Source organism: Lithobates pipiens, unplaced genomic scaffold (assembly GCF_037356315.1).
Source record: "Lithobates pipiens isolate NorthernLeopardFrog02 unplaced genomic scaffold, aLitPip1_a1.2 Scaffold_18, whole genome shotgun sequence".
NCBI classification, from domain to species: domain Eukaryota; kingdom Metazoa; phylum Chordata; class Amphibia; order Anura; family Ranidae; genus Lithobates; species Lithobates pipiens.
Window position 1 is genome coordinate 605,586,792 of NW_027507758.1, and position 8,316 is coordinate 605,595,107.

Below are 8,316 nucleotides of genomic sequence, written 5' to 3' on the forward strand. Positions count from 1 at the left end.
TGTAAGGGGGGCTCTCTGGCAACCCTGATGTAAGGGGCTCTCTGGGGACTCTGATGTAATAGGGGGCTCTCTGGGGACCCTGATGTGAGGGGGGCTCTCTGAGGACTCTGATGTAAGAGGGGGCTCTCTGGGGACTTTGATGTAAGAGGGGGCTCTCTGGGGACTCTGATGTAAGAGGGGGCTCTCTGGGGACTCTGATGTAAGAGGGGTCTCTCTGGGGACTCTGATGTAAGAGGGGTCTCTCTGGGGACTCTGATGTAAGAGGGGGCTCTCTGGGGACTCTGATGTAAGTAGGGATGCTCTCTGGGGACCCTGATTTAAGGGGGGCTCTCTGGGGAACCTGATGTAAGTAGGAAGGCTCTCTGGGGACCCTGATGTAAGGGGATGCTCTCTAGGGACCCTGATGTAAGGGGATACTCTCTAGGGACCCTGATGTAAGGGGATGCTCTCTAGGGACCCTGATGTAAGGGGATGCTCTGAGGAACCGGATGTAAGGGGCAGGCTCTGGGGAACATGATGTTAGGGGCAGGCTCTCTGGGGACCCTGATGTAAGGGGCGGGCTCTCTGGGGACCCTGATGTAAGGTGATGCTCTCTGGGGACCCTGATGTAAGGGGATGCTCTCTAGGGACCCTGATGTAAGGGGATGCTCTGAGGAACCGGATGTAAGGGGCAGGCTCTGGGGAACCTGATGTAAGTAGGAAGGCTCTCTGGGGACCCTGATTTAAGGGGGGCTCTCTGGGGACCCTGATGTAAGGGGATGCTCTGGGGAACCTGATGTAAGGGGCAGGCTGTCTGGGGACCCCGATGTAATGATCATATAATATAATACATACAGTGGTGTGAAAAAGTGTTTGCCCCCTTCCTCATTTCCTGTTCCTTTGCATGTTTGTCACACTTAAGTGTTTCGGAACATCAAACCAATTTAAACAATAGTCAAGGACAACACAAGTAAACACAAAATGCAATTTGTAAATGAAGGTGTTTATTATTAAAGGTGAAAAAAAATCCAAACCATCATGGCCCTGTGTGAAAAAGTGATTGCCCCCTAAACCTAATAACTGGTTGGGCCACCCTTAGCAGCAACAACTGCAACCAAGCGTTTGCGATAACATGCAATGAGGCTTTTACAGCGTCCTGGAGGAATTTTGGCCCACTCATCTTTGCAGAATTGTCCTAATTCAGTTACATTAGAGGGTTTTCGAGCATGAATGGCCTTTTTAAGGTCATACCACAACATCTCAATAGGATTCAGGTCAGGACTTTGGCTAGGCCACTCCAAAGTCTTCATTTTGTTTTTCTTCAGCCATTCGGTGGTGGACTTGCTGGTGTGTTTAGGATCATTGTCCTGCTGCAGAACCCAAGTTCGTTTCAGCTTGAGTACACAAACAGATGGTCGGACATTCTCCTTCAGGATCTCTTGGTAGACAACAGAATTCATAGTTCCTTTTATCACAGGAAGTCATCCAGGTCCTGAAGCAGCAAAACAGCCCCAGACCATCAGGCCGCATACACACGCGGGGACTGTTCGCTCAACTTTGTCCGTCAAACAGTTTCAGCGGACAGTCCGCTCAAAATTAGCATGGACGGACTTGCCCACACACGACGAACGAACAGTCCGCTGAAACCGTGCGCGATGACGTGAACGGCACGTACGACGGGACGAAAAATACGACGTCCTATACACTGCAATACAACTTTCGGCGTGTAAATCCTTTCTGAGCATGCGCGGAACTTAGTTTGACGAACAAGCCTACACACGAGGGGACTGTTCGCTGAAACAAAGTTTCAGCGGACAGTTTTTCGGAATTTCCGAAAAACTTTGTTCAGCAGACTGTTCGCTGAAACTGTCCTCTGAAAGCCCACACACGAGCGGACTGTCCGCCGAAACACTGTTCAGCGGACAAAGTTGGGCGAACAGTCCCCGCGTGTGTACGCGGCCTCACACTACCACCACCATATTTTTCTGTTGGTATAATGTTCTTTTTATGAAATGCAGTGTTCCTTCTACGCCAGATATACTTGGACACACACCTTCCAAAGAGTTCCACTTTTGTCTCATCGCTCCACAGAATGTTGTCCCAAAAGTCTTGGGGATCATCAAGATGTGTTGTGGAGAAATTGAGAAGAGCTTTGATGTTCTTTTTGCTCAGCAGTGGTTTTCTCCTTGGAACTCTGCCATGCAGGCCATTTTTGCCCAGTCTTTTCCTGATGGTGGAGGCATGAACGCTGACCTTAACTGAGGCAAGTGAGGCCTGCAGTTCCTTGGACGTTGTTGTGGGGTCTTTTGTGACCTCTTGGATGAGTCGTCGCTGCGCTCTTGGGGTAATTTTGGAGCGGCCGGCCACTCCTGGGAAGGTTCACCACTGTTCCATGTCTTCGCCATTTGTGGATAATGGCTCTCACTGTAGTTCGCTGGATTCCCAAAGCTTTGGAAATGGCTTTATAACCCTTTCCAGACTGATAGATCTCAATTACTTTCTTTCTCAATTGTTCCTGAATTTCTTTGGGTCTCGGCATGATGTGTAGCTTTTAAGGATCTTCTGGTGGACCTTACTGTGTCAAGCAGCTCCTATTTAAGTGATGCCTTGATTGTGAACAGGTGTGGCAATAATCAGGCCTGGGTGTGGCTAGAGAAATTGAACTCAGGTGTGGACAACCACAGTTATAGTATGTTTTAACAAGGGGGGCAATCACTTTTTCACACAGGGCCATGATGGTTTGGATTTTTTTTCACCTTTAATAATAAACACCTTCATTTACAAATTGCATTTTGTGTTTACTTGTGTTGTCCTTGACTATTGTTTAAATTGGTTTGATGTTCCGAAACACTTAAGTGTGACAAACATGCAAAGGAACAGGAAATGAGGAAGGGGGCAAACACTTTTTCACACCACTGTATATATATATGTATGTGTGTGTATGTGTGTGTATATATATATATATATATATATATATATATATATATATATATATATATATATATATATATACACACAAACACGTAAATTATATACATGTGTATGCCCTCCCAAATGTATGAATTTACCGCTGCTATGGGCTCTAGCCCCATATCTTTTGTAGACCTAGCAATGCCCCTGCTGCTAATTAATCAGACTGGCCTTCTTATTTTAATTGTATTTTTTTTCTTACAGGAATTGACTGCGAAAGGATATGGAAATATTACCACTGAAATCCGAGAGGAGACCTCCTTCTACTATGCAGAGGATTATCACCAGCAGTATCTGAGCAAGATACCCAATGGGTACTGTGGACTGGGCGGTACTGGCGTCTCCTGCCCAATCGGTCTCAAGTAATCCTTGATAACGTAGTGTAGGGTTAGGTGCCTGCTCCCAGCATGCCTACTACAATGTTGGTGGGCAGTGCATGCTGGGACTTCTAGGTTTTTCACCAGGTCAGGTGTCTCGCAGCCATTATCTTTTTTGAGCTTCCCACCAAATATGTATTTTCTCAGGACAATCAATGTATACAGCAGCATTGATAATCTGGACTTTCCTTCAAGCTTTACTGTTGAATATTCACATTACTTGTGCAAGCAATAAATGTATTTGCTATGAGAAATAGCTGCTTTGTGTGATTCCTTTTTCATCAATCAGTCCTGTACTAAATAATATCTTATTAGATTTACTTCAGCATGGGTTCAAATCAAATGTACCAGTCAAGGCCAGAACAAGAAAGGGGGAGGTGGGCAGGAGGTGTGACTACCCAGGGCGCTGGTATCATGGGAGGTGGAGGGGCACCATGAGGAGATTTGTTCTAGGAGGGGAAATTTGGGGGGGGGGGGGTGATTTGTGCCAGGAGGTGGGATCACCAGGAATTTGTGCTTGCGGGGAGGGGACTTGTACTAGGAAAGGGAACTGGGGGATTGTGCTAGAAGCAGGGGATTTAAGAGAGGGAATTTGTATTAAGAGGGAACATTTAGTAGGGCGGATTTGGGCAGAGAATTTGTGCTAGTAGGCGCGATTGGGGAATATTTGTGCTGGGGGGGGTTGTACTTGGAGGGGAGATAAGGAAAGAGAGAGGATGTGTGCTTGGAGAAGGGATGGGGGAAAATGTGTGCTTGGATGGGGGGATTTTTATTGGGAGGAGGGAGAATTTTTGTTAGATTTTTTTTTGAGGAAGGGGGTGCTAAATAACCTTGCCCTGGCACTGGTCCCAGGGGCAGACCTTAGTGTCCACTGATTAAAAGGATGGCAGGAGTACCTGCTCAACAGCAGATTATCCAATAAGAAAATGTAATATAATAATGGGTCATGGGATGGCTGGAGCACCAGCTAGCTTTTTTTGTCATCGGATTATTCGAAGAAAAGACCTCAGTGGCCAATAGAAAGGTGCCCATTGGACAATGGGATGGCTGGAGCACCAGCTAGGTTCTTCATCGTCAAATTATCAAATAAGAAGACTTCAGCAGCAAAAATAAAAGTGCCCATCAAATAGTGGAATCAGGCTCAAGTTAGCCTCTTCAGAGTCTGATTATCCAAAGATAAGACCTCAGCAGCCATTAGAAAGGTGCCCATTAAATAGTGAGATAACCAGATACACCAGTTAGCCCCTTCAACATCTCACTTTGCAATCATAAGACCTCAGCTACCATTAGAAAGGTTCCCATCAAATACTGGGTTGAAGAGCACCAGTTAGCCTTTCCAACATCTAATCATCCAATGATAAGACCTCAGCGATCAATAGAAAGGAATTAATTGAATATTGGGATGACTGGAGCACCAGTTAGCCTCTTCAGCAGTGGTCATCAACTCTGTCCTCAGGGCCCACTAACAGGCCCTAACAGGTTTGCAAGATAACTGAAATACATCACAGGTGATATAATTTGCTGCTCAGTGATTGCACTATTCTAGTCTGCATCTCCCCAAGGAAATACATAAAACCTGGCCTGTTAGTGGGCCCTGAGGACAGGGTTGATGACCACTGCTCTTCAGAGATTGCTCACCCAATGATAAGATCTCAGCGATCAATAGAAAAGTTGAATAGTAGAATCACAGGAGCACCAACTAGCCTCTTCAACATCAGATTATCCAAAAAGGAAAGAAAGTGTTAGTGGGATATTGGGATGACTGAAGCACCAGCTAGCCTTCCCAACATTATATAATACAAGGTGAAGATGTTAGTGGCCAATAAAAAAGATGCCTATTGGATAGAAGGGATGACAGGAGCACCAACCAGCCTCCTCAGCATTCGATTGTCCAACAGGGAGACTTCAGTGGCTAATAGAGAGATACCCTTTGGATAGTGGGATGACTGGAGCACCAGCTAGCCTTCTCAAATAATCCAGTGATGAGACATCCGTGGCCAATAAAAAGTAGCCCATTGGATAAAGGAATGGCAGGGGCACCAACTAGCCACCTCAGCATCTGTTTATCCATTAAGGTGACATCAATGGCCACTGGATAGTTGGATGGGAGAAGCTGAAGTTGAGGCCATTGAGGAGGCATCCTTGGCCAATAAAAAAAATGCCTTTTGAGTAGAGTGATAACAGGAGCACCAACTAGCCTCCTCTGCATTGGTTTATTCACTAAGAAGACTTCAGTGGCCTTTAGAAATTTGCCCATTGGATAGTGGGATGACAGAAGCTGACATTGAGGAGACATACCTGGCCATTAAGAAAGATGCCCATAGCATAGAGTGAAGGCAGGAGCACAAACTAGTCTCCTAAGCATTGCTTTATCCAATAAGAAGACTTCAGTGGTTATTAGAAAGTTGTCCATTAGACAGAGGTATTACAGGAGCACCAATTATCCTCCTCAGCATCAGATTGCCCAATAGGGAGACTTCAGTGGCTAATAGAGACATGCCCATTGGATAGTGGGATGACTGGGGCACCAGCTAGCCTTCTCAACCTTAAGTAATCCAATGATGAGGCAACCATGGCCAATAAAAAGTTGCCCATTGGATAGTGGCCTCTTGTCTCCTCAACATCACCTTATCCAATAAGATGACATCAGTGGCCATTAGAAAGTTGCCCATTGGATAGTGGAATGGCAGAAGCTGAAGCTAAGGCCTTTGAGGAGGCATCATTGGCCAATAAATGCACAGAGTGATTACAGGAGCTCCAACTAGCCTCCTCAACATCGGATTATCCAATAAGGAGACTTCAGTGGCCAACAGAAAGGTACCCATTAGATTGACAGAAGCTGAGACTGAAGCCATTGCACCAGGATTCAGTGGAGTTCCTCATACATACATATAGTATGTCACATTTTTGTTAATATTTTATTATATCTTTTCATGTGACAACACTGAAGAAATTATACTTTTCTACAATGTAAAGTAGTGAGTGTAAAGCTTGAATAACAGTGTAAATTTGCTCTCCCCTGAAAATAACGCAACACACAGCCATTAATGTCTAAACCGCTGGCAACAAAAGTGAATAAACCCCTAAGTGAAAATGTCCAAATTGGGCCCAATTAGCCATTTTCCCTCCCCGGAGTCAAGGTTACCAAGACCCTGAAGCTGAGCTGCAGCACGGTGACCAAGACCATACAGTGATTTAACAGGACAGGTTCCACTCAGAACAGGCCTCACCATGGTCAACCAAAGAAGTTGAGTGCACGTGCTCGGCGTCCTATCCAGAGGTTGTCTTTGGGAAATAGACTTATGAGTGCTGGGCTGGGGGGTCAGCCAGTCAGTGCTCAGACCATACGCTGAACACTGCATCAAATTGGTCTGCATGGCTGTCGTCCCAGAAGGAAGCCTTTTCTAAAGATGATGCACAAGCCCGCAAACAGTTTGCTGAAGACAAGCAGATTAAGGACACTGGAACCATGTCCTGTGGTCTGATGAGACCAAGATAAACGTATTTGGTTCAGATGGTGTCAAGCGTGTGTGATGGCAACCAGGTGTGTGGCGGCAACCAGGTGAGGAGTACAAAGACAAGTGTGTCTTGCCTACAGTCAAGCATGGTGGTGGGAGTGTCATGGTCTGGGACTGCATGAGTGCTGCCGGCACTGGGGAGCTACAGTTCATTGAGGGAACCATGAATGCCAACAAGTACTGTGACATACTGAAGCCGAGCACGATCCCCTCCCTTTGGAGACTGGCCCGTACGGCAGAATTCCAACATAACGACCCCAAACACACCTCCAAGACAACCACTGCCTTGCTAAAGAAGCTGAGGGTAAAGGGTGATGGACTGGCCAAGAATGTCTCCAGACCTAAACCCTATTGAGCATCTGTGGGGCATCCTCAAACAGAAGGTGGAGGAGCGCAAGGTCTCCAACATCCACCAGTTCCGTGATGTCATCATGGAGGAGTGGAAGAGGACTTCAGTGACAAGCTGTGAAGCTCTGGTGAACTCCATGCCCAAGAGTGTTAAGGCAGTGCTAGAAAATAATGGTGGCCACCCAAAATATTGACACTTTGGGCCCAAGTTGGACATTTTCACTTAGGGGTGTACTCACTTTTGTTGCCAGTGGTTTAGATATTATTAATGGCTGTGTGTTGAGTTATTTTGAGGGGACAGCAAATTTACACTGTTATACAAGCTGTACACTCACTACTTTACATTGTAGCAATGTGTCATTTCTTCAGCATTGTCACATGAAAAGATAGAAGAAAATATTTACAAAAATGTGAGGGGTGTACTCACTTTCGTGAGATACTGTACGATGCAACAAGACAGGAATGGTGAGGGTTCATGTTTTCCTCAGCACACAACATCCCACGTTTCCTCATTATCCTACCTATGGGTTTATTTGGATTGATACATATCAGCAGGCAAGTCTGAAAACTAAAAGCAATTTAAATGCTTAACGAAAACAGGAAAAAAGTTCTTTATTGTCAGCATTCTTCTTTTTTTTTTAAACCCTGCAGACTAATATAGAGCAATTTAGTACCCTTATTTCTTCAGCTAAATTTGGAATTCCATCATAAACGACCGATCAGGAACTTAGTTGGGTTCTATCTTCTGAAAATGCGAGCTACCACTAGCTGAGTCAAACGCACCACACAGAGCCGTGCTAAAACATATGCCTGGCATGTACCCGGAGCAACTTTTCTGTTGTTAAAATGAGATGTATCCATGGAATGCCTGAACAGATGGCGCGAGGTAATTTACCCCACGTGCTGCGTTATATTCAGGTGTAATAATAAATCACTTTTATTTGGGGAGAGCACCTGGAACTACGGAACTAAATAACCCAATAAAGGGAATATGTTCTCTCTTTAAAAGGTGCATAGCAGTCGCATATGAAAATTGTGCATTTCAGTGGCCTTATTGGATATAGCTTGTCCACTGATTGCCTCGTTTTCTCATCCCAAAATTTTGCTGCGGGTGCCCTGCTAGC

The 8,316-nt window shown here is 45.5% G+C and overlaps 1 protein-coding gene across 6 annotated transcripts in view; it reads left to right on the forward strand.

Moving 5' to 3' along the window:
- MSRA (methionine sulfoxide reductase A) overlaps positions 1 to 3,580 on the forward strand; it is a 468,843-nt gene extending 465,263 nt beyond the window's left edge. For all 6 annotated transcript variants that reach the window (XM_077489272.1, XM_077489270.1, XM_077489273.1 and 3 more), the window contains one exon: positions 3,154 to 3,580. In XM_077489272.1, the coding sequence (XP_077345398.1) occupies positions 3,154 to 3,315 (162 nt within the window). In that variant the 3' untranslated portion in view covers positions 3,316 to 3,580. The remainder of the gene's footprint in view (positions 1 to 3,153) is intronic.
- Positions 3,581 to 8,316: the final 4,736 nt, after the last annotated feature.